The sequence below is a fragment of the Heliconius melpomene genome, chromosome 6 (assembly GCF_056956725.1).
Source record: "Heliconius melpomene rosina isolate 202511_hmr_F chromosome 6, ASM5695672v1, whole genome shotgun sequence".
NCBI classification, from domain to species: Eukaryota; Metazoa; Arthropoda; class Insecta; order Lepidoptera; family Nymphalidae; genus Heliconius; species Heliconius melpomene.
In genome coordinates, this window is record NC_140394.1 from 7,360,801 (window position 1) to 7,388,677 (window position 27,877).

Genomic DNA, 27,877 nt, shown 5'->3' on the forward strand with positions numbered 1-27,877 from the left:
AAAATTCTGCTCAAACTGCATTTATTGGGCATATATTAAGTCATCCAAGCATATTAGCCAATTAAGCCATACATTTTTATTGAGCTAAATCTAAATTCTTATATGTTTTTTACAAAAGTTGTGTTCAAGTTTTAGTATGTTTCTAAAGATTTTACACTCCTCGGTATATAAATTAACACTTTTAAAAACACCTAAGACTAAAGCATTGTTCTTCACGGGAATAGGACCAACAACCGGTATCAAAATTATTCTAAGTTGAAAGTAATACATTACCTATCATATATGTATAATCGATTGATAAATATAAATAGATATATATTAATGGATATGATTATGCGTTCTTATTGAATCGTGAAAAAATCTCCTGTTCAGTAAGTATTAATTGAATATGTAAATATTTTGTTAATTTTATAAATATTAAAATAAGTTAAAATATATTTTAGTCATATAAAAAAAGCACACATAATTTCACAAGCTCAAGGCAAACAGTTTATTTAAAACAAAATAAAACTAACTAAATTATACATTTTAGTTAATCATAAAAAATAACTTATAAAAAAAATTTCAAAAAAAACAATGATTTATTTAAGTATAATATGACAATGCATTTTATACTGTTGTTGCCATCACAATATGTTTAAGGCATTATATTATTACAGTTATTAGTAAATGTTATCTTCAGTATTCATTGCTACATACAAGTTTAACTCGCTTTTACCAAAAATAAAGTATATATGTGATATGAAGATATATAGAATGAAAAAAATTAAATAAAAATCAAATAAAGTGTATTATAGAGAATGATAACCATTGCTGCAAAATTGATAGTAATCATAAAAACAAATTAGTATATAAATAAAGCTTAATTTAAAAAGATTATTTCATAAGAAAAACAATAGTTTAGTGTATACATTTTTTTAAACAATAATTATTATTATTGTACCATATATATTTTTAATTATGATACATTTTTATGTTGCATCTGATATTCTAGACGCTTAAGTCATAAGAGCCCCAACATTTGACACTGGTTGATTTATATAAATAAATAACTTCACTTATCAGTCTCAATACTTAAAAATCTATTTACATTACTGTTATAAATTCAGCCAAAGTCAAAGAATATATAAAAAAAATATATGATGAAGAATTAATATATAACTAAAGAAATAACAACTAAAACAATCATCACTAGAGAATTTCGTTTCTTTTCAAGCATCTAATAAACAAACATGGAATGATAAATAATTTTCACACAAAAAGCAAATGATGCAATTTATATAGAGAGAAATCAGTTAAAGCATATAACCTTTATCTTAATGTCAATACTGAACTACATCATTTTATGCATTCTTCAAATTATAAAATTTACATTTTTAGAACTAATTTTTAATTATAAAATCATATCATATACAAAACTATATTCAAAACACATTGTTATTTAAGTTTCTTGCTACCCTACAATGAAATCGTAGTAAATAAGAGTAATTATGAATGAAACCAGAAATTCAAGACTATACAAACCCATAATCACTAACAGTCACAGGAGCCGAGTTTGCCACACAAAGTGTAGTTTTCACTGCCTTCATTATCATATTTAAAATATAAACTGTGAAATTATTTAAATTTATAATTCACATATTTATTTTGAGATTCATTATAATTTTTTTAATAATGATATCTAATTGAGATTACAATTTTGACATCAAATAATAAGCTTTATGTGTGAATTACCATTTATAGATACATTTTTATACATCACGTTGGAATCATTCATAATTACATACAAATATGTGAAGAGTATCAATATAGTGGGGCCAATATTTTTATACTAGGCATAGCTTTAAATTAATAATACTTGCTTTTAAGCACATTAAATTATTCATATCCGCATTCCCTTACATTTCTAGTGAACTTCAATGTTTTTAAATAAACCAGCAGTAACAAACCAGCTCTAATCATAATTTTTGTTTAATTTTTATTTATATAAAACTTTCAAAGCATTTTGTTAAGGAAGACAGGACTAGATGACTGTAAAATTAATCTGTACTGACCATTAATCACACATACATTACTAACAGTACTCAAAATATAATATCACAACCCCTTTCAATCCGAATATTAGTATGTAATATATACGATCATACTTCTTTTTAATGTTTGCTACATATAAACATCTTTAATTGAAACTTAAATATTATGACATACTTAAAATCAATTTACCCAATTGCTATGTACGTTGACTAGTTCTTTTACATTTTTAGTACATTTTTTTACAATATTAGTTAATAAACATAGTTGAATTATAGTGATATATTGGAATTACAACTACAAATTTTATGAAACGTTGCATATTATAAATGTGTGTACTGTCAGTTATGTAATAATGATTAAACACTAATTATTTACTAATAAAAGTATTGTGATGTCGTGCATCTACCGAAAATGTTATGTACCAATGGAATGTGGCATGAGTATCGCATTCAGTCTTATGGCTGAGTTTAATGATATTATACAAGTTATATCACACTACATCAGGCTGATGACATTATCTCGCATTCACATATATATTCTATGAGAAATAGTAAAAAGAATCATATACTATACTTTGAAATTATCTAATTTTTATCATAATTAAAACAAATTCTAGGGAGAAGATAATGTGAATACGAGATATTAACAATAAATTGCCATTTCAATTCCAAGTTATAACAAAACCATTTCATGTACATATACATTTATATATGTGTATCTAGGTATAAGTACAAAACATTTTTTTATATCCAAAGTTGTTTTATCGTAGATTTAAATTCTGGCAACCTATCATGTTTATTTATTACATACCATTTGTAACTGTCTATGTATAATCTATTTTTTATATTCTATTTTTTAAATGTATTCAATTTAAATATTAAATATATTTACTTTTTAACAATGATATTATCTTATTTTAACTATTAGAGAAGTTATATGTATATGTGAACTAATATAATGACATAGAAATAACACAAATTGTTGTTTTATAAAACTCATGATGTGGTAAAGTGAAAAACTGTCAAGATCATAAAAAAATAAAAATAAAATCAACAATGAAAAATGCATGGTGTTCTATCTTGGCATAATGTAACCACTATAAACAGTTTAGTTTAACCTATTTCTGTATTTAAACTTTACTAAAGTGACAGATATATAATGGCTCATCATGATCACAGACCATAGATATCAGCAAAATATTTTTTAATATAGATACAAAATTTTATAAAAAAATCTGCAGCAAGGACTTTGGACCAAACTTGATTTGAATAGTACTTAAATTTTCATCTTCAGATAAGACTGAGAAGAACTGGGGCTTAGAAAACAGAACCTGTCTATGTTCTATGCCTAAAACAAATAATATATTGTATAAACTATTATAATTATTCTTAATTTCAATTAGAAGCCATCCATAAATTACATCACACAAATCATGACATTTTAATTCTTTTTGACCATCCTCAGCTCCTCTAGCTTGTCACATTTGTCCCCTCACTCTACCAAGTCTGAAATCATTGTTTATTTTGTGGGTTCTGTGGTGTATTTTCAAACATATATATTATGTTTTAACACTTGGAAGTCGAAAGACTCATGAAATTTAGAACCCCATCATCCCTTCATCCATACTACACCCTAGATCCCTTATCACACAATTTCATACTTCACCGACCCCCTCCACCCCTTTTAACGTGTGGCGTAGTTTATGGGTGTCCTCTTGCTTCTTTTCCTAGAGATATCACTTATTAGAGTTTTGTTCTACATTCAAGTCTTATTAGTGTTAATTTCTTAATACGAGGTAATTTATCATCCTTTAAAAAATATAGATATATCTAGATGAAATTATATAATAATCAATAATATAGCTATACTTTTGGTGATAACGTTTGACGAAAATGTGTTGGTTTTGAATATAATTACATCCAGATAGTCTATATCATAGTACCTGTACAATTGAGAATTAACAATAAGTGATATTAAATGTAATTTAGTTAGTTAGTACCAATTAAGTCCATGAACTAGTTCACCTTTTAGTGGAATTTTAGTTAACTTACCGAAATTTAACAATGTAGTATTTTAATATAAGGTGGGTGTTGACTGTGACACTTTGGTTTCAATCATTCGCTTATCACTCGAGCGACGCATTTTATATCACTGACTAAGGCTGGGTATAAGGAATGAGAAAAAGAAGTTCTCAAGGCGTAATAATAAAAAAGTATTATATAGAATAATTCACATAGTCAAGTATTTTTCACTAGCTCGCCGCGCGGACCACCTCGCCTCGCCTGATACATACGGTTCACTTGTGCACTACAATAGTCTAAGGAGCTAAGGGAACCATTTTTTTTGCTTCAATGTAATATATAGGTAGCAATTACACATGCCTTGTGTCTTTATTGTAACTGCAATCTAGTGTTAAGACACTCTGTTCTCCACGAACCGGATAGAGCAATTTTAGAGAATTGCGTGTTGAATGACGGAAGAAAATATGCTTTTGTAGCCAGAGCGAGGAAATGAAAATATTTTATTTACCCGACAGAGAATCGAAACCACTATAGTCGGGCCAGCGCCTCGCCACGACAGCTTCAATCACTGTATTTATACAATCAACTTCACAGTAGAAGATGTGAAATTGTACCTATATATAACACAATTGAACGTTTTCGTTTTTCCAACAGGACAAGGGGTTCATTAGGGGGTTACGATCTAGGGGTCAGCGCGGGTGTCGTAGCATCAGAGCACGCAGGCGGCGAACAGGGCCATGGCGCGTCAGGGAGGGTTGGCGTGGCGCTCGGGCAGCGCCGGCGCGCTCTCCTCCGCGCCCGCGCCGCCCCCACGCGTTCGCATCACGTACGCGTATGTGCGGTACCTCTTTATCTGGAAATAATGGAATTTACGTATTGTTATTGTTTACATATTTTTTGTTTCACGCTGCATTTCAAAGATAGTAGTAATGTCTAATGCTAATATTCCATTCACCAATTTACGAGAAATTTTGAGTTGAGTGACAGAATTCATCATTAAACTTTGTCTTGTTACCCGAGCAAGGAAATTCATTTCCTAGGGGGAAAGTATTTCATTCTTTTCTATTCTCCGGATTTGCGTTTACAGTAAGGATCGTATATCAGTGCGTCACAATTGCCCCAATTTGAGCGGTATAACTACGTATTGTTTTTTTTTTTCAAGTGTTATGCTATCCCCCTGTACACTGCGCCAAAACGACCTCATTTTTTTTAGTATTTTGATTCAATATAGGTAAGTATATATATAGAATAGTTGTGTGTAAGATATATATACAAGTATTCATAAATTGAATATAGGACACTAACCTCGTGCACGAGGTAGTGGTCTTTGTCGCGGTGTGCGTGCGGGTGGTCGCGGGCGTGGCGCAACGCCGCCAGCTCCTCCTCGAGCCGCGCCACGCGCTCTTCGTGCTCAGCTAGCTGCTCTCGCTGGAAAAATTAATATTACTTGCAATGCCAGCTTTTTTTTAGAAAACCTAGAAAAATGGGACTCGAACCTGAGCCTCTCGGAAACCATCCAAACCCTATGACTACTAAGGTATATGTTCTTATCGAGCTATGACGAAAATATTATGCGCTTACAATTAATTTTGTTGCCTCTATGGAGAAATATTAAAAACTTTATTTTTTAAAAAAAAAACGTTATCTATACATATAATAAGTAAATAAAAATAATAATTACCATAGACAATTTAGTGTGCGTGCAGGGCAGTAGCGGGCGCTGGAACTTGCGCTGCGAACCGACGGCGCCGGCCAGCGGCGGAGCGGAGTACGCGGCACAGACGAAGTTTATCGTTTCCACCCAGGAACATAACTCTTTTGAATCACTAAAATATACAAATACATGTAGGAACGCTTGGAGGGAAAAAAGTGTTGAATGTTGGTTGTTTTATTTATTAATATAGTTTTAAATTATATTAGTATAGTGAAGTAGGCAATGGCTGGGCTTCTTTAAGGATATATTTATATACTTATATCTTCTTCCTCCTGGCATTAATCCCGGCTATTGCCAGGGATATTTATATACTTATATATCATATTTATATACTGAAATGTTGAAGGTAAACATTATTATGTTAAGGTATAAGCTTTTTGTATATAGGTAATAATTTAGGAAATGTTAACAAAAGAAACATAACGTGTGTCTGTAGGGATTAGATAAAATTAAAAGAAATAACAACAAATATATAAAATCATATATTCTCACCTTGTTTGAAATAAATATTCAGCTTGATCAGCTGTTTGTAGTCTGAACACATGTTGTTTCTTTGTGTAGTCAGTTGCTTTAGTTGCCAATGCGTGATGTATTCTGAGAAAAAGATGGTACATTTATTTTTTAATGATCAATACATATATTTTTCTACTACTTATACAGTATCCGTTTGCCACTTACCGTGACATTTGAGGCAATGTGTTGATTAGCGAAACTTACAGCAGCACTTTGTCTACCAGAGTGGACAAATGTAAAAATATGTAATCATTGCCACGAGTAGGTATCGAATCTACAAGCCTCGTGTTTCAAAAGTCAGATCCTTTTCCACTGCGCCACGACGATCTCATTTAGTTTATATTCAACGATAATATATACAAAAACAATAACTTGCCGACCTACGTAGATTATAAATAAAAATAGATATACCTAATAGCGTTGTGCAAATTATCCGACATTTGACTCCTTCGGAATCCGTGCTCATCTTTGTGCAGATACAGAACTAGATCACGCAAAGTGCAATAAAACATTTTCCATCCACGACGTCCGAATGGGGCTATAAATAAAAAGAAAAATGTTGCACTCACAAATTTCACATCTTATAATACATATTTATACATTATTTTATTTCACACTGTATTTCATGCATATAGCAGAGTGCACAGAGGGAACCTGGTAACCCAGTATAAAGAAAAAATAATGCTGAAGGCTTCGTGTGTTGAGCGCCACTCAACACGCAATGATGAACTCATCGCCGCGCTTTGCCTCGTTTGCAGAGCGAGAAAATGAAAATATTAAATAACTCCTCGAATGGAAATCAAAGTCACAATCTGTGCTTATAGTCGTACGATTCTGCCCCTGCGCAACGACTGGTCTTATTTATATTACATACATTTTATTATTGTAAAATGTCTCTTAGAAAATCTTCATTTTTTTATTTCTTAAAGTCCAATCAGCCATTTAGTTATTGTGCTATATAAACAAACACAGAAATTTTCAGTTTGTACTATATGATTTTAAAAGTCTAGAAAAATAAAATATATATGGCCGGCGCTTTATACACAAGGCTTACTCTTTTTCCCATTAGCGTCGTAACAACATTTTCTCATAACATATCCCTTCTTGTATTCCACGGCTCGGCTCTGGTCGGGGAGGTCGAGGAACGGGTTGCTGCCAACAGGCGCTGCCGGACGAGCTTCAGCAGCGGGAGCCGCTTCTACATCCCTGGGAGAAGAAAATTGAAGGGTTTAATTAGTATTTTTAAGCGACGAAAAAGCCGGAGAAATTTCTCAGAATCATATATGCGAGTATATATTGTATTGTGCTTAACTGGCACACTCGGGACGCCATAATCAAAGAACCATACCATACCAACATATTGTATATATATTAGCTATATGTAAAAAGTCATTTTGAGTCGCTAAACAATCAATCGGTAAATTAAAATTTCTTAGGTGCTTCTTACATTAGTTTCAGAATTTAGTTACTAAGGTAAACATTATATAAAAAGAAAATTTTATATCTTATAGTTTGGCAGTTAACTATTTTATAGCAATAGCAATAGGGTATAATAGGGTGTTAAGACACTTCATTCCCATTAAGACATTTCCGATCCCACTTACCGCCTTTATGCTTTACTTTTTGTAAATAAAAAACGAACGCGTTAGGCAAAGGTAGCTAAAGGTTACTACTAACTAAATTTAAATACAATAAACTCACAGAGCCCACTGCAACGGAGTATTACGTATCGCATGGTACAAATGCTTGAGCGTGTCTCTTGGGAAATTGTCACCATCATTGAGATCAGCCAGGTTTTCTATGAACTCCGCACAAGACATACGTCGGAATGTGCCACTGCCGCAGCCGTGTAGGTCCGTGTTTAACAACATTATTGCACATGTAAGTGTGTGTACTGCGTCTAAAATATATTTAAAAATGTTAAAATATTATATAATAAAATATTAATATATTATATTTATAAATATTGCGTTGTTACTAGAGCGAGCAAATAAAACTAATTATTTTCCGAATGTAAATCGATATTTATTATAGGGGAATTCGATCACCATATTACACACAATAAAATCATCAATGCAGCTTAGAATTCCGCTATAAAAATCTACAGGCATCTGTTATGTTATAATGGAACTTATTACCCCTATTTACAAGGGAAGGGGCAGTGTTCAAGATTGTGGTAGTTATAGGGGCATTAAGCTTATGAGTCATACCATGAAGCTTTTCGAGCGCATGATCGACCTCAGGCTCCGCCGAGAGTGTACGGTCTCTGAGTCTCAATATGGATTTCAGCCAGGATCGGGCACCATGGACGCCATTTTCGCCCTCAGAACTTTGATGGAGGCATACAGGGAAAAAAGGAGAGCTCTGCATGTGGCCTTTTTAGATCTGCAGAAGGCCTTTGACTGTGTGCCTCGTCAGTGTATCTGGTGGGCATTGCGATCCAAAGGGATCCCTGAGGCCTATATTGAGATTATCAGAGGCATGTACCACGATTCCGCTTCTATGGTTAGGACTGCTGTTGGCGACACTAGACCCTTCCCGATTACAGTGGGGGTTCACCAGGGCTCGGCTCTTAGTCCGTTCTTATTCAATGTAGTGCTCGATACTGTCTCGGCTCACATCCAGGACCAGCCTCCATGGCTGATGATGTATGCCGACGACATAGCACTCATTACCGAGAACCGACTGACGCTGGAGCGTAAAGTGAACCTCTGGAAGGGTACGCTTGAGAACGGTCCGTTAAGTCGGAGAAGTTCAGGTACCTTGGATCCGTTATGCACGAGTCTGGAGGCATCGATCACGATGTCCAAGGGCGGATAAGCGCTGCCTGGGCCAAATGGCGGGAGGTCACTGGTGTGGTCTGCGACCGCAGAATACTGCCCAAGCTCATGGGGCTGATATACAAGAGCATCATCCGACCGGTTCTTTTATACGGCAGCGAATGTTGGCCGGCACTATCTCGGCACACTCAGGAGCTTCACGTCACGGAAATGAAGATGCTGAGGTGGATGTGCGGCGTAACGCGGTCTGACTGCATACGCAACACATTCATTCGAGGTAGTCTTGGGGTCCGTGACGTAGCGGATAAGCTCCAAGAGCGTCATCTGAGATGGTTTGGCCACGTTACGCGCCGGCCTAAGAACTATGTCGGATGCAAGTGCCTTGCTATATCAGTTCCTGGAGTGAGAACTACTGGACGCCCAAGGAAGCGCTGGCTGGATGTCGTGATGCAGGACATGAGAGCCAATGGTCTAACCACCGAGGACGCAAAAGACCGTGCAAAGTGGAGTAGGTTGAGTAGGAGGGCAGACCCTGGCAATAACCGGGATTAATGCCAGGAGGAAGGAAAGGAATTTATTTTTTATAAATGATATATGGTAGTAGAATAAATTACAAGACGTGAACAACACAAAACAAATCAAAATACAGACATAATATTCCCCAAAATAAAAATTACTAACCTTGCGAATTGAACGCTCCAGGATTACATTCCAAGTATCGTCTGGAGAAGTGCACTAGTACTCGCTCGCGTTCTTGAGTCTCGCCGCTTAGAGCGAATCGAGCTAGGAACGCCCGTAGAGCCTCGTCCAACGTCGCTCCACTGAATTCAAAATGCTTTACGTATTCTTCTGCTACGGCTCGCGAGAATTCATTGCTGGAACAAAATATTACAATTTAGTCTGCGAGTTCTAAGTTGAGTTTAGCATTTATTTGAGTGTTCATAGTATTATGTAGGTGTAACATAACATGCATGGCCTAAACTGGTTTTTATTGGCAATCGGCTTACATACCTTATATACTTAGTTCCTCGTACGTAAGGTAATCGTTGGCGTAGTCAGGGAGAACCGACCTCTACCTCTTTCGCCTCTTACACTATCATCAACTGTACTGTGTTCTGTACAACTTATGGTTGAAGATTCGATTTCCACTTTATAGAATTGGTAATACACAGTGAATAGTATTATTAAGTATTGTTCATCTAAACTATCTAGGCATATATCTGTATATAAATAAAAAATATATACTGATGCTAAACTTAGGACAATTTACATATTTAAAACTACCACCAACTTTTTACTCAAATGCCTCGAGACATCCGATTTCTTGAACCCGTCAAGGTGGTACAATCGTTTGGCGAGACGTTCAGCGGAAGGTATGTCCACAGCCTTAGGGCTGTAGTGGAAAGAGTGAAGAGAGTCTCCATCCGAGCCCTCATCGGAGCCAGCATCCGAACCGCTGCATAGTTCCTGAAAATGCTGTTAAATTTATCCAATATATTATTTGTATGTAATATTTCTATTTCTGAAAACATTGTGGCCGGTGCACAAGCTTGTGACTGTAAATTCGTGTGATTCTTTCTTCTGAATTATTTAATTTGGATATTATATTATTAAATTTAGATTTGATCCTTTCTTCTGAATTACTTTCGTGTTTTAATATATACCATGTACAAACATCAATCAGTTACGATTTTTTTTGTATGTATTTTATGTTACTTTACTGAAGTAATGCTCAAATCACCGAAAAATGTTACAATATATTAGGTTGATTTACCTGATAACCCTGATTCTCGGGTGAGTTGTGTCCATTCTCTTTACCATTTTGTGCATAGTTACTACTATTATTATTATTATTTACATTATCGTTCGTTGCGTTTTTCTCTGGTCCTTTCACTTGTATCACTATTCTATAGTCTTTACTGTCTCCATTGAGAGTTACATCACTACCGTGGTCAGAGTAGGTCGAATTAGATTTTGCACGTTTGTGGCAAGGTTCTGATACTAATATAGTAGAATCGGAGTCCGATGGGTCCGAGAGTTCCATTCTGGGACATTCTCTTCCGGTATCGAACATGTCGTCTTGATCTTGGTAATCTGGACTAGATATATTTGATACAGCTTCCGATAAGCTCATATCACCTGAAAACGATAATAAAAAAATATTATAGGTAATATATAATATAATTGTATAATTTAATATGGATGTTAAGATATTTAATTGATCTGGTTTAAACCCTATATTCTCCGTGCCTACCCTGCTAGATGTGGAATAAAGATTTAAAAGTAAAAAGATGTACGAGGCCTCTCGTGGTGGGGATAAGAGTGCGATTGTAAGCGCGACAGTTTATCGGTTCTATTCCTTCTCGAGGAAATTAAATATTTCATACTTTCAGAGGGGCTACTACCTCAAGAGGCAGAGGCAGGAAAGAATTCCCCGATTGAACACTCAATGCCTGCAGCAGAAAGTGGGGAACGGAAGTGATTTAATTAGAACGGAGTGACTTAAAACTAGGTTCACGGGTTACCTCTGTTTACACTAATATGTGTGGAATACATCGTGAAGCTAAAAAAGAAGTAAATAATATACATACCATTAAGTGGGCGGTGGTGGTGTGGCTGAAGCGCGGCGCGGTGCGGCGGCGTGGCACGCGGCGACAGCGCCGACCAGGATGCCGACGTGGGCGATAGCGGCGACGACGACCTGGAAACACCAATTGTTTTATTTTAATACTGAAGTTGCGTTTTGTTACAGTTTGTTTGTTTGTTACAGTTAAAGATACATTTTCGGAGTTTTTGCGTATTATTTACTAAGGAAAAAAATAATGAAAATATCTAAAAGCAAATCTGCTACCTACAGCTAACTTTAGGGCAACCATGTCATTCTATATATGGCAACCCTAGCGATATTGCTTAAGCAAACCATATACATAGCAACCCCTCTAGTACTTAAAAATCAGCTTCACGCTGTATCCCGCATACAGCAGGGTAGGCAGAGGGAACCTAGCGTTCCCCATTTTCTGCTGAATTCTGGAGGCATTGCGTGTTGAGAGGCAAAACTCAACGCTGCGCTTTGCCTCGACACCAGAGCGTAGAAATGGAAATATAAACGTAAATAAATATTTCACTTCGTCGAGTGGGGATCGAACTCACAACCGTACGCCACGAAACCCTCTAGTACTTAGTAATAAAATATTTTACCGTTGCGACATGCCATCCGATATGGAGGTAGAGTTGGAGGTGGCCGCGGAGCCATTGCACTGTGACACCGGCGCGTTGTATGTCCACACGATCCTGATGTAAAAAAAATGTCCTTATAATTTTTGTTTGTATCTTATAATATTATTTTCACATTTCCAAATCGAATTAGTGTATTATTTTGACTACATTTGTTCAGCTGCTCCATTCTTTTTCTATATAGAGCAGACAGAGGGAACTTAATATAAAGACTATCAATTCTACATTTTTAATCCCTTATAAACATGTCAAAAGACCACGACCTGCCACAACCACGATCGGAGTCATCACGCGGGGTGTTCGGGGAGATTCTATTCTTCATTTTTTAGTCTTTTACAAACAAACAACATGTCAAAAAACCACGACCTGTCCCGCTCGGAGTCGTCCCGCGGGGGGTGCGCGGGGTGCGCGGGCGTGGCTGAGTCGGGGCGCGCGTCCAGCAGCGTGTTGAGCGACGATGTCACGTCCTCCTCCATGTCCACCGCCACGGCGCTGAGCGACGACTCCTTCTGAAACTTGGTGCAGTTTTAATACCTTCTGCCAGTCTGTAGTGGAGCATTGCTTATTATTTTTTAATAGTTTTTTAGCTTCACAATGTATCCCAAGTACAGCAGTAGGCAGAGGAAGCCTGGTGTGAAAGTAAGACATTTCGTTTCTCAATTTTCGAAATATTGCGATAATGATTCAAGTCTACATTATAGCCCTATGTGGGACCAGAAGGTCAGTCACTACAAAGCATTAGGCTTGATATGCTATTCTAAAGGTTGAAATGAACCAGGTTCCTCCAATAAAGATACATTTTGGAGGGATGCTTAAACAGAAGACACAAATTTCTTCAAGGCCCAAATTGTTATATATAATTATACTAGTGGGCCCGGACGCGGCTACGCCCGCGAAAATATAAGCCTAAATAATTAAAATAAGTTAAAAAATAATAATAAGTGGAGATTTATTATTAGAAAAAATATCTGAGTAACCGAAATGAACAAACAAAAGAAGTAAAAGTAACTAAAGGAAATTCTTAATTTTAAAAAAAAACAAGTTTGCTGTGCGCGCGTACTAAACATTTTTCTATATTAAATAATTAATAATTTTTGCGAACAATATTAAATTAAATCTCAAATGATTAAAATTACGATATTTTAAGTGTATAACATCGGTATAGATAACCGAACTGAGATAAATTAATTATAAGCAGCAAATAATTACATAAAAAATAATAGTAATTCGAAGATCTATAAAAATTTACAAAATCATCAAAGTCATCTGCCCGTTCGCGTCGGTCATACTCATTCTATGCCGCCCGAAGGCTAGGTCATTTGGAATCAGTCACATCTTAATTATTTATTAGAATGTTATACAGTAAACTATAATTTCCATCTAGATGAAATGCTAAAAGTGACTATTATATTTATTTTCATAAGGATGAATATCAAATTATAGAAATCATCTAATTTTTGTTAATGTATACAAATCTATATCTGCGCGCGCCATGTATGCATTAAGCAAACTCACTTTGGGTGACGTTTTCTTAAAACAGCAAACTTTGCAAGCCGTTGCTTAGCAACGCGTAGCGACGATTGTTATTAACATGGCGGAATAAATTCCTTGTCAAATTAATTATTTTAATATATTGGTATATAACGAAAATATTACAAATATGAGAAAAAAAAAGTATCCTATGTTCATCCCGGGACCCTCAAGTATCTCTATATGAGTATTTTATCACAATTAAATTAGCGGTTTGGCCCTGATTGCGTAAAAGACAGACAGACAGAGTTACTTTCGAATTTATAATATAGGTATGGATAAATTACTTAGTATGCTATGAGTACCAATATTTTTAAATATTGACTTAGACCAAATTTTTGTGTTTATTGTAATTTGCGTTGTAAATAGCGTCGAGCGTCGCACATTCGATTCTTAATGACAAAATATTTACCGTGCAAATATTATCATCAAAATATCTGATAATTATAAATTTTACAACTCATTAAGAATGCAGTAAATAACTTGTTATATAATGATTACTTTATTTAATATTGTAAATTATGAGATATCAGCTATCACTTTTATTTATTCTGTTATAATATCTTCTCTTAAGTAAATATGAAGCCAACTATAATAACTGAAGAAAAGCTTGGCTGAATGTGATATGTCACAAAATTTTAATTTACAGAAATTCGTTTTGAGCCAGTATGTTAAGGATCATATGGCCAAAACGATGGTACTAAACACAACGGTGAAGTATTTGATTCCCACTCGGAGGTACGATTTTCTTTTATTTTCTTGCTCTGATAAAAAGATAAAGCACAAAGCCGAGTTCTAAAAGAAAAGGCTAAAAAGGTTATTTCATATTTTTCAAAGGTCAACACATAAGTCAACACTTTAGGAAAGAAAAATATGTTTACATGTTAACAGCAAAACTTAAGTTATAGTTTTTTTATGGAACAAAAATTTTAATAAAATATTTCCAAAATTTCTTAATATAAACTAATTACATTATTTAAAAAACTTAAATTTATTTACCTGTAAATGATCTTCAGATCTAGAGGTTCTTACTATATGCTGTGTGCGTGTCGCTACCTCCGAAGTCGCCCCTCCCGCGGGAGACGCTGGTTGAGAATTAAACCTGGAAAATAATTGATAATTAAAAACTGATAATCTTTATATGAACGCTTTACAAATTTTCATGAATCATGACTGACAACACTATCCATTTTCACCTTTCAAAGAAAACTAAATCAAAATCAGTTCATTTGTTTTGAGCTACGATGTCACAGATACACACGTCAAAATTATAAGACCTCTGTTATTACGTATATATACGTATTCATCGATGGTGAATAAAATAATTTTATAAGTAGTGTTGTATAAATACTATTTGTATAAATACCACTACTTCTAGGGCACTAGATGTAAGTAGCTATCAGGATCCTAACTTTAACAGTCTAAATTCTATTTGTTTGTTTGCCCTACTCCACCAGAAGCAGTATATGTAGTATTATACTACCGCCGCGTAATATTTTAGCTAATATTAAAAAAATGTAAAAATTTTACGCCCACTAAGCGATAAAGAGACTGTGAAATGTATTTAGTTAAGGTTTCTAGTAAATATTATTGGCGCGATTGCGTGTCACATACGTTTTTTTTTAAAGTCCGTAATTTTTGGATTCAGTTATGTATAATAAAAAAAATGTTATAATATAAAAATATGTATTACAACGTTGTTATTAGTAGTTATCTGTTAATGTTATTTTTTCCTTGTCTGGCACCGACGAAAATAATATAAAACAAAACATATCTATATATGTTTAGCTAACTTCAATTCACGTATATCTAGATTTCATCTGGAAAGCGAGCAATAATAACTTGTTGTAGCGAAAGGTAGAATTAATGAGATATATGTACATTTTACTGGCATGATCACCAACTAGGCCCGTATCAGGCGAAGAATTGTGCCGTTGCGATAATTCCACTCGAGCCGCCAGCCGAGTTTCACTTGGGGAGGCAGGTGTTGAATTATATCTAGAGAAAATGTATTATTCATTAGTTTAATATAAATGTTATTATATATTATTATTTATTATCTACTTAAATATAATAGCGTATTCAGTGTTGGAATGCTTTGTTATACCACAACGAGGACAGGAAAAAAATAATAACATTATCCTCAAGTTGGGATCGAACCCACAATCATCGCATGTAGTCAAAATGTTTCCCATTACGACACGATTGGCCTCTAATAAATAAATTAAACTTAAATAATATTATACAAACACATATTTTAATGTTTTTTTCTAATATTTTCACCTGTGATAATGTGTTCTGTGTGTAGGCGCATGGTGATTGTGATGTGGATGTTCAACTCTCGACAAGTTGAGTATCAGATCGCCAGTCATCATATAAGCCTCGAACTTGGGTTGATTGACGCGAGGCCGCCTCTCCTCCGCCAACAAAGCCTCGCAACTCTCGCCCGACTGTACTCCGGACCCGTTGCTCGACGAGTTGCTAGATGAGTTGCTGTTCGAGTTGCTCGATAGCGGCGATCCCGATCTAAGTACGATTTATGTCTTACAAAATGCCAGTGGCCGACGATAGATAGCATTTTTGACCTTTTAATTAAATTGAAATGGCTTACGCGTCAGTTCATAATATATAAATTGTAAATTAACTTAAACGAGCTGTTTATGTCAGATTACTGTCATTTCCTCGCTATGGTAACGAGGCAAAGCGCGGCGTTGACTTCCACCAGTCAACACGCACTGCCTCAAGAATTCGGCGGAAGTGGGTAGTGTAGTACAGAAGTGTTCTATACGGGAAAGGCATGTCTCCCAGGTTCCCTCTATTTACCCAGCTATGTGCGGGATACAACGTGAACCAAATTGAATACAAAGCTATTATTTTATGAAATTCTATGTTATTAAGTATTTTCATACAATACATAATCTAAAACAATAGGAAACAGAATATTATAATTATCATTCTCATATTGTATGTTACTCTTTCACACAAACAGCTGAACTTACTTTTGTAAGTACACCGATTGTTTTTAACCTAAAACAACATAACATATCCTATCAATGAATGTCTATATAAACATGTTTAATTTTCATTTCATTTAAGTAAATGTGTATGTATGAAAGGTACTTCCGTAAAGCCTGAACCGATTCATTAATAATCATATAATTTATGTATATCAATATATGGTGCAATTGTGTGACATTAAAGGTCATGTTATTACTTCTTATAAGTACTTACATATATTCTTATTGTTTTTTGTAATATTGTAGGGAACAATACTTACCAATATAGCGGTTGAGATGTGATACCACTATTTAATATGATCTTATTTATTTTACACTATATAAATTATTTAGCTATTGTAAGTTCGAGAAAAAAGCGCGGAGCTAGAATTGTAACATTCCGATATCCACGAACCAAAGCAAGCGAATCAATCGCAGGCATCTGACTTATTCTAAATATTTTATAAGCATTCGAAGTACTCGTAAGGTTAACGATTCAACTTTGTGCACGTGATTGTTCCATTTCATAGATTCATAATTATTATAGTAGCTTGGTCAGTGGGTTTATAAATCTATCAAGAGTTAGAGACAATCTATTACATATGCCTTATAAAGTAAACGATATCACTTCACTCTCCATTTTAGTACAAACACGTATTCTATAATCGGTCTACTATCTACTGTCTATATAAATCTTTCATATGAAATTCTAAATTCTCTAATAAGGAAGTAACATAAAAAACTGACTTTTGATATGATTGATAATTATTATTTTTTCTTTTTTTTTTCAGCTTCACGCTGTATCCCGCACACAGCAGGGTAGGCAGAGGGAATATAGAGTTAAGACACTCCGTTCTCCACTTTCTGCGGAATTCTGGAGACAATGCGTGTTGAGTGGCAGGACTCAACGCCGCGCTTTGCCTCGACACCAGAGCGAAGAAATGGAAATATAAACGTAAATAAATATTTCACTTCCTCGAGTGGGGATCGAACCCACAACCGTCGCGTTACAGGCACACCCTTGTGCCGCTGCGCCACTACGGCCTCATTCATAATTTGTATTTTAAAATTAAATAAAAGCCAGAAATTTCTGAGGATAAACAATCTAACTTAATGTAACGTTTATATATTTGACCTTCCAAAATCGTTATTAATCAATAATCACAATGCCAAGTTACTATACATAAAGGTAATATTCGTAACTGTAGTAATAATATTAACATTAGACCAAAATACCATACATAATTAGTGTTCTTTCATTTATTTACATAAATATATTCAGTACGATGTACCTAATGAAGGTCGCAAGTGGGGATAGATAAACAAATTAAAAAAAATACAATTAATACATATTATATAACATTTCGTACAACAATGATAACTGTCAAATGGCTTTCTCCAATGTTAGGTGCTCGTTAAAAGTACGGGGCGAGGGTGGACCGTCTGCGACACATATGGTGCCGTCTATCGTTTATCGCAGTCGGATATCAGCTGTCAAAGTTTAGGAGGGTCGGTATACGATTACACCCAAAATAAGGTGCGGCTAAATATAAAACTTGAGGATATCCGAGGGAAGACGTACAAAAATAAAAATGTTTTAAAAAAATATGTTGTAAATCTTAATGTCTAACTCTAGTTATGTAACGTATATAGCAAAGCAATAAGCAACACCAATTATAAGTGTAGGTTCAGTATAAAAAATTGACAAAGAATGCTCACTTATCGTGTTTCGTACGCTGCGGTCCGCTAGTACGATGTTCCGCTGCGCCGGACAGATAACGCCTCACATTTGCTTTGATCTGTGGGTCTGCAAAACCGCGTTATCAGACATAGTAATGATGAAAAAATAACCCTAAAAATATTATTTCACATGTCTCTGGCGATAATAATCGATTATTGTTCTAAGATGCATGACATCCCTTTCACTTGTACTATACAAATGTTCTACTAAATCATTAAATAATTAATTTCACGAAAAACAAGCATTATTACTATACGTTATAAGATATTCCTTGGGTAAGGTTACAGGTAGGATTGAATCCCGAGAGTCACCTATAAATTTACTCGGGATATCGCCACTCTTATTTGTAGCGACTTATTTCGCAAACTCAACCGACCCACTCGGGGATATACGAATTTTATTACTGGAAACCACAGAGCTTGTATTGAACGTCATAGTTCTGCCCACACAGTAAATAATAGACGGTATTAAAAGTTATATTGGCTATTTTACTGATAAACTCACCCTTTTTTAGTCGTAATGTAACTGGATCTGACGAAAGTCGCAAACATTTTAATACTGAAACATAATTTAACTTTTTGGGTGAAAACATTTAAAATAAGTTATCTATGACTTTTTAAATTTAGAATGAACAATCCTATATGATTCGTTTGCTTTCCTTGGTAGAACTTATCATAAGTTTTATGGTTGACCTAAGAATAAAAATTGTTATTGAAAAAGAAAATATTAAACTCTTTTATAAAATCCCTTCAGACAGAAGTGAATTAACTTGTAGAGTTGAGTGTTAAAAGTGAATTACACGATTGCGTGCTGGGTGCGGAGTGCGGTTCAAGCGGTCGCCCATAACGCGATCGTTGAATTAACTCTAATATTTCATAGATAGTATCCAACAGTCAAACGAATATTTATAATGGAATATAAATTTGCAATACAAATTTTATGCGAAATATATTTATAAAAGATACAGTAACAATGATAAATAGTTTAAGTTGAACGAAATTTCAGTTCATAATAATAATAATGAACTGAAATTTCGTTATAAACACGAGTAAGTTTAAACTACAGTTAAGAAACAAGTCGCAAGTTACACTGTTGCTTATATAGATTTAAGGTAAGATATTCTATACGTATACTCTATTACAAATATTATATTAAGTATTATTATACGCTAGGTTCTAAAAAATGATGATATCATTAATCATTAATTAGTCATTAACAGTTATTCGGGGCACACATGTAAGTGTCATGGGTGATAAATGGTAAATTCCTTACCTTCTTTGGTTGTGAACCGGTTCACATCAGTCCCATTAACCTTGAGCAATACGTCTCCCGCCTCAACCTGTAATTGAACGTGCGGCCATTTATTTATATTGCAACGAAAAATCAGCTTCAAGGTTTATTATGTCTCTTGAGTGTAGTAATATTCAATATGTGATATGAAATTTTTGTTATCAATAAAAATTGGTAATTTATACTAAGGTAATGTAATTAATTAGATTTGCTTTGGTTATTAAATAGGTAGGCAGTTAGCTTTTACTAAATGGCTAAACTTTTGTATCTTAATTTGTTTTTTTTAGCTTTACGCTGTATGCCGCATGTAGTAGAGTAGTCAGAGGGAACCTAGTGTTAAGATACTCCGTTTCCATGTTTCCGCCAAATTTTTGAGGTAAGCTGACTGGCGAAAGTCGCGTCAACAACAATATATACAAATTATTGTATAATCATTACCAACCAAAACCAAATACTAATATAAATAAATGGAAATATAATTGTATATTTTAAGAAATGTAACAATTTATTTGATATTTATAATTACTCTAATTACACCGAGATGTGCAACGTGTTTGTGTTTGAAATATACAAATTAAGACGAGCACTGGTAGAGTGCCAATTATTGCAAGTGTTGTTTTCATCAAAAGTCTCAAAATTAGATAAATAGATAAGATAACAATTTTATAGTTGTTTATGTTTGTAATGTTAAAAATACATTATACTAATTATGTAAATATATAATACTTTTTATAAATATAAAAATGTTTCAAGTTTCAAACTATTATGACATTTTGTTGAAACGTTTAACCTCATATAAAGAATTTCAAAAGAGTAATTACTTGTGTCGGTCGCTATTCAATTCTGCACCCGTATTTAAAACCGGTAGCAGCACCTAATGATTCATGAGAACTTGAAAGAAATCCAATTTAAATCTCTTTAAGGCAACAACAACAATAGCAAAATATTGTAGAATGAACTTTCTTAATTGTTTATCTTATCGTGAATAAAGATAACACATCTTTAAGCTTTATTTTTTTTTAAAAACTAAATTCGCTGGTTATTATTAGAAAACTCAGCTTACTTTCATGTAGTTTATCACACTGGCTGGCACTATACTATATTTTGAAGGTACTACTATATTTGTTTACACTATACATATAAAAGTATAAGGTTAAAAGAAACATGTGTATCATTGCACGTACTACACAAAGCTTCAATTTATCAATAATTCACACAACTTCATTAAGGACATAAACAGTCATACATATCACAACTTCCTCTTGATTTAATGATTCACTGTAGACAATCCACAACTGATCTAGGACATCCAAGTCGTTCATAAAGTTTAATATTTTCATCACAAATAATTAAAAATATAATACACTAAAATTGAATCCGAACGCATCGAAGCAAGTATTTTATTATAACAAATATAAAGTAGAGCGCACTAGTGCTGCGGTCAGCGAGCACGAGCGCACGCCGCGCCCGTAGCTGTCGGCTGTTATCAAACGACTGTAGTAGGGGAGCGCTAATGGAGCAAGCTTAGGAGATAAATTAAATCAAACTGCTATATAAGGGTGCAGGAAATAGGAATTAGCTGGCGGCCCACCTGGCCTCAAAGCACGGGACGGCTCGGTAAAGTGCTTTTCCTCGATATTGACCATGAATTTCAGTAAGGTTGCTTTAGTGCACGCCGTGTCAATATTTAATGTCCTCTGTGGTGAGCTAACCTATTTTCAAGCAGCTTATTTACTTTTTATTACTATCATATTACAATCCAATGTTTAGGACACTTGATATTTATAATACTATTTATTATAATGTTTGTCTTCTCGCTGTATCCAACACACAGCAGGATAGGCAAAGAAATCCTAAGAACACTCCGTTTCCTTCAAGACACTTTCGTTGCCCATTTTCTTTATTTTTTTGCCGAATTCTCGAGGCATTGTGTGCATTGGCGGAACTCAACGTCGCGCTTCGCCTGTATCTTTATCATCTACGTTATAAATATAATAGCTCTATCTTGGCTTTCTTTCAATCTGTCTGTAAATTTATACGTTATTGTGATACGAAGTTTCTTTACAAAAATATTGATTTAAAAATATTGTATTATATTATAAGCACGATTTAAAAAATGTGTACGAATAATATTAATTAAATATATGTATTAATGTAGTGCTATAAAACGTCTTCCGAGGCAGTGGTGGCGCGAGTTCACAAGCATGTGACTTTAAACGCGACGGTCGTGGATTCGCTTCCCCCTCGGCGGACTAAAACGTTTAATATTTTCATGATTATATATTTACATCTTAACGCTAGGTTCCCAGGTTCCCAGATTGCCGTTCATTAGCATGAACAAAATAAGTTGATTACAATAAGTTATTTATAAAGCTTGACATATATGATGTGCGAGTTAAATTACATACAAATACTGGACGAGAGTTCTCGAACGCCTACCGTGCTAAACGCCCACTACTCGAGTACTCGTACATCAAAAGCCTACGCACTATCAGCTATTAGAAGTTTTCTCTTTCTACTTCCAAGTTCAAAGTTATGCTGTTATAAAATAATTTATTCTAAAATATTAAAAATAATATAGATATAATGTAAATACTATTACATATAGAAAAAACAAACATATCTAAATATACTATTCTATAAGTATGTCAGTTACTTTGTTTAGTAGGTACTTATGTGAGTGACTGTAAGCCTGGACATGACAGCACAATTAATAAAATAAACATATTAAAAATATTACAGCAGCATAGCAAAATAAAAGGCATTAACTTTTAAAATATTTATTAACTATAGTTTTCATAGTACACGCATACTGGTAGATTGTACGTATTGTTTTGTGGTAAGATAAGTATTTAAAATTTTAATCAAGTTTTTTTTTAAATATCTTATTTATAAACGGGGCCTAAGTCTAATAAACCAACTCTAACCCAAGAAAATACAATTGGAAGATGAAAGGGATAAAAGCTGGAAACAATCATATATTTCGTACTTTTATTTTACCATAAATTCGTGCGTCGCTAAAGGTAGGAAAAATGTTAGTTACGTTACACACTATATATTTACAATAATTAATCATTCGTAGTACTCCTGGCATAACAGGCCAGGACGGATATAGTGCGTTTAAATTTCGTAATTACGTAAATAGAAGATGCATATGATAATTTAAAAAATCTTCCTAATTAAACAATATTGGGTCTTAATAAGACATCCAGCCAATTTCCTGCAAAAGCCAAGGGGAAGGAAATCATCGACCTGTAAACGAATTTCCGCTATCTGTCCGACATTTCAAATAGTAGAAATGTTCTTTGATATATAAATTGTATATTTTTGCTGATTATCTACTGTCTTAATTAGTAATGAAATTCAATACTAACCTTCAACACCACGTATTATAATGTACAAACATTTATTGTATTTAATCCATACCTATATTATAAATTCGAAAGTAACTCTGTCTGTCTGTCTGTCTGTCTTTTACGCAATCAGGGCCAAACCGCTACTATACACATATATATGTATTTCGTAAAAATCTAATTTATATTCTTATCTATATATAAAAAATCGAAAGGTCACTCACTCATCACGAAATCTCAGAAACTACAAGTGCTAGGAATCTCAAATTTTGCATAGGAGTTACTTATAGGACGTAGGTGCACCTACGTCCTATATATATTCTATATATATTCGATTTCTAAGGGGTTGTTTTTGGGGTCATAAGTTTGTATGAAACTTCGTTACTACAAATGCTAGGAGTCTCAAATTTGGCATAGACGTCACTAGGACGTAGTCATGGAGACGGAAATTAATAATAACATAGTTCACGCGGGTGAAACCGCGAGCTTGCCGCTAGTTTATCTATACAAGTATATACAAGTGTATTTTTTTAAAAGCGTATGAATAGTTTTCATAATTTTTATTCTTATTCATATGCCCTGAACCGTTCTCTTATTCCTTTTTCTATAAAGAAATCCTTTCTTTATTAAAAGTTGTCTGTAAAAGATTGCCTGGAGCTATAAGATCGCCTTTGCATACATTTTTATATTTCTTTAGTGTGTATGTGCATGTGCAGTAATGAGTACCCTATTCTCATATATCTTTGTTCTATGAAAAATAATTTTGTAATTAATAAAATCTTATACCTAATATAGGATTTTTTTTCTTTGCAAAGATTATGGTAATGGTTCTTGTGCTTTCTTGTGAAAATTTATTTTAATAAAGAATTATATAAATATAACATATAAATAATATTTATAAACTTATTAAAATGAGCAAATTTGGAAGTAGAGGTGGATCAAAAAATCCTCTTCCATGATTAAAAAGTATAAAATAGATGTATATGAAAATAAACAATATACTAATACAAAATGCAGTCAAATTGTGGTCTATCGAAGCTTACAATACTGGATATAACAGTAATCCATAATTTAAATTATGTTGATTAAGATCAAAGAGTTATGATAATCTACTTGACACTGTCTCACTTGATTGACACAACTAATGAGTTCGAAAATTCGTTTAAAATCGAAAGCGCTTAAGCGGGCGCGCGTAGATTCGTAGATAGTGTGTCGTGCGTTTATAGATAAACGTACGAAAGCTCAAAGTATATTTTTAATACATAACAATGCAATACAATAACCCAACCACCAGTAAATAACAATTCATATAAAGCTGTTTGAAAACCACTAAATAAAATATCTAATACAAGAATGGAGAAACAATTAAAATATGTGATTTATACGTTTCATTTTAGAAATTTATAGAAAAATGCAGCTTTGAATTCTTTATGTGGATCTGTCATGTGTCTGTAAGCTTTAAAAAATGTTTGTGTAAATAAAATGCTGTGTATGTTATTATATTTTTTGAAATATATAATTTGGTAGTATAATTTATTATTAGTAAGTATTTATTTGTATTTATTGTAATTTGTATCTATTAAAAGTACTGTTTCACAATAGTTATTTTTACGTTGATATTTATAAAACAAATGATTACCAACTAATTTTATATATGCATTTAATTCACACCTTAACAAATATAATTCAATATATTCAATATTATTTTGTTAATGCAATCTCGTGTAAAAGAGAGTAGGTATCTTGCACACTCTGCCTGTACTGCACAGGCAGAGAGACACACTATTTCCAACTTTCCGCCAAATTCTGAGGAATTGGCGTGGAGTGGCGAAACTCAATGCCGCGCTTTGCCTCGACACCAGAGCGAAAAAAAATGAAAATATAAATAAATATTAAATTTCTTTGTGTGGCGTCAAACCCACAACCATGACTGGTGACTGGCCTCCTAAGAGGGTATACATAGGTGAAAAAAACTAAAAAAAAAAATAGAATTGTGTCAAGCGAGTTGCTTGTAGGCAACGACCCTTATTGGAAGGAAACTCATGTGAAGTATTGTCATTAGGGGATACATATCACTTATTGCAATTACATAGACTTCCTTTCCTAATGATTTATAAGAGTATAGATGATGTGTATTTATCTTGTTTTTAAAGAACATTTAACTGCTTCTGGTTTGTAACAATTTCTTTCAACATTTCTTTATATAGTCATCAATGTTGTTGTAATGTTAGTTACTTAGTTTCATCTTTATGTATAATATTAAGGAAAACTTTATTATGTCACAAAGTAAAAATAAACAGTCTTAATATTCTTAAATCTGAAATTCTTAAAAGTCAGATATGATGATGATTTTTTAGTTTATATATTTATATAATTCAATAATTAAAATCAATATATTATACAAAACATTTATATATATATGACACAAAAACCTAAGAACAGTGAAAAAAGTTTTCTGGATTCCATTCTGTTCATCTTATAAGTGGTTTGCTCTCATTTCACAAGTAGTATGACGGGTCGATCTTTCAACATAGACTAAAGAGTTAGATGGAATATAATTTACTAGGATAAATATATGTATATACAATGTGTGTCACACACAATGTGTGTGTAGTGTAAAGTGGTCAAAAATACACACTTTACTCTTAACACATGGTCACTATACATACCTAAACAAATAGATTTTTTAAGATTTGGTCAAGTAATTATTTTTATCAATCTATGAAGGATAAAAGGAAACTGAAAGTAACATTTTACATGTTAATCTTTTATAATATTTTATATATTTGTTTAAAATTATAAACTAATTATTTAGTGTTTATAGCCAAATATAGTCATCTTTACTTATATTGTAACACAATGTACTAGCAATCACAATTACTTTGAGCATCAAGCTATTTCCAATTGACCGCGGGGGTGAAGGCACAAGTAACAGTTTTCAATCATAACAAGATTTAGTTGTACTATATAGTATAGGAATACTTTTAAAAATCAATTATTTTTTTCATGGAATATCAAAATTAATCGTGAGCAAATAAAGCAGAATAACATATAAATTAGAGCCAAATTGAGGTTCCAAACACATGAAATGTTATAAGTTTGGATCGAAAGTTAAGAAGAAAATGTCTCGATACATAACTTTCTTTGCTTGCACTGCTAGGTTAAAAATAGTGTGAAGAAGCTACTTAGCCAAATAGTTTTTTTTAAGGAAAAGGAATAACTGAATAAATTAACTGTAAAACTAACAGTTATAGTCTGCATATAACTTAGAATCAAAAATTTTTGTAAATTTTAATATTTAGTTAAGAATGAAGAAATAAAATATCTTGTATATTTTCTCAATTCTTTCCATAAAGAAACAAAGTATAAATAAAATTGTATACTATAATAATATAGTCATGTAAACTTTATATTATTCCAAAGGTGCTCCACTCTTATTCATGGTAATCAACAATTCGACAAAACAAGTTACTTCAAGATCATGTATGTAGTATTAAAATAAAATATTTATGTATTTAAAAGCAAATTAAGAAAACAATCACATACAAAAACAATTTCAAATTGATGACTTTAATATATTCATAAGTAAATTAACAATATTTTTATATAAAAGTTATAGTAACTTCTTTATACAAAACAAGAAATAACTTGTTTACCTTGAAAATGCTATAGTTTTATGTCACTGTCATATAATATCTATATGAATTTATATACAATATGTTTTTATTTTTAATGACTGAGAATGAGCTTCAATATATAATATAAATTTAAGTAAAAGTGTATCATGTATTTCATAGTGTATATAACTAAATACAAAATATACCAAAATCTAATATAACTTCCTGAGACAAAAATTAAATTTATTTAGGCAATCTTAAAAGATATGGTATTTTTTAGAGCATAGAGAAAGCAATGAATAATGTGCTACATATATTTTAATGAATAATTACTCGTATTAATATATCACTTATATGGAATCAACAGCTTGAGTCATTATAACTGAGAAAAATCAATATTTAACTTTGATTTTAATATTTTTGTAGTGCCTAATAAAGCAAATAAACTTATAACTAATATGATACTTATATTTTAGTCTAAGTGATTTTTTGTTGATATTCATTAGAAATATATGATTTTCAAAGTAAGATTGTAATACAAAAAACATAAAAGATATAATAACTTTAATAAAATTTTATTACCACCTTACCTCACCACTACGAGCTGCAGGAGAATTTTCTTCAATTTCGTAAATAATATGTGGCAAACCGGCTTCACCGAGTAAAGAAAATCCGAATCCTAAGTTGTCACAACGATTCAGGACCACTAGTCTTTCGTCAGCCATATTCAGTATACAGCAGCATTGGTCAATATCCTCCAAAGGATTTCACTTATCACACTTTTTAATTCCTCACAGTGATTGATTGTAAGTAATATTACTCAATAAAATTAACGAAAATATTCATAATTACAACGTACAATATCAAACGCACCCAGTAAAACGACGACAGACACAGATAAATAATATTACATATTTATATATTTTTATAATATAGACATTTGGCGACTGCAAAAGGTGATTAGGGAGGCGCCTAATGTCTAGTTGACTTCATACATTACTCAATCATTCGGTTCAATTGAGCCTAACCGAAAATTTTATCTATATACAGTCTA

General features: G+C 33.1%; 1 protein-coding gene across 9 annotated transcripts; it reads right to left on the bottom strand.

Moving 5' to 3' along the window:
• Window positions 1–466: 466 nt before the first annotated feature.
• Window positions 467–27,799, bottom strand: LOC146538292 (PH and SEC7 domain-containing protein-like). Of its 9 annotated transcripts, XR_014878040.1 has the most exons (21): window positions 27,414–27,798; window positions 19,836–19,902; window positions 19,068–19,121; window positions 18,542–18,629; window positions 16,110–16,352; window positions 15,708–15,824; window positions 14,826–14,928; window positions 12,660–12,811; window positions 12,261–12,353; window positions 11,654–11,763; window positions 10,837–11,201; window positions 10,354–10,538; window positions 9,744–9,937; window positions 7,984–8,182; window positions 7,337–7,488; window positions 6,694–6,820; window positions 6,262–6,363; window positions 5,737–5,881; window positions 5,361–5,483; window positions 4,086–4,908; window positions 467–3,381 (listed from the first exon to the last, which is right to left on the bottom strand). XR_014878040.1 is itself a non-coding variant. In XM_085186325.1 (20 exons), exons 1-20 carry the CDS (start codon window positions 27,546–27,548, stop codon window positions 4,801–4,803), a joined length of 2,844 nt encoding a protein of 947 aa, XP_085042451.1. In that variant the 5' UTR covers window positions 27,549–27,799; the 3' UTR covers window positions 467–4,800. The 9 variants fall into 9 exon arrangements, 8 of the variants coding, with proteins under 8 accessions (XP_085042451.1, XP_085042449.1, XP_085042448.1 ...); XM_085186325.1 differs by having other exon boundaries at window positions 467–4,908; window positions 10,354–10,529; window positions 12,663–12,805; window positions 27,414–27,799; XM_085186323.1 differs by having other exon boundaries at window positions 467–4,908; window positions 10,354–10,529; window positions 12,663–12,811; window positions 27,414–27,799.
• Window positions 27,800–27,877: the final 78 nt, after the last annotated feature.

Coding starts and splice junctions, on each gene's coding strand:
- LOC146538292 (XM_085186318.1), bottom strand. CDS start 27,548: ATGGCTGACGAAAGACTAGTGGTCCTGAATCGTTGTGACAACTTAGGA. Junction 15,825..16,109: donor CACAGAACACATTATCACAG/GTGAAAATATTA, acceptor CATTTTCTCTAG/ATATAATTCAACACCTGCCT. Junction 4,909..5,360: donor ACCACTACCTCGTGCACGAG/GTTAGTGTCCTA, acceptor CATTATTTCCAG/ATAAAGAGGTACCGCACATA.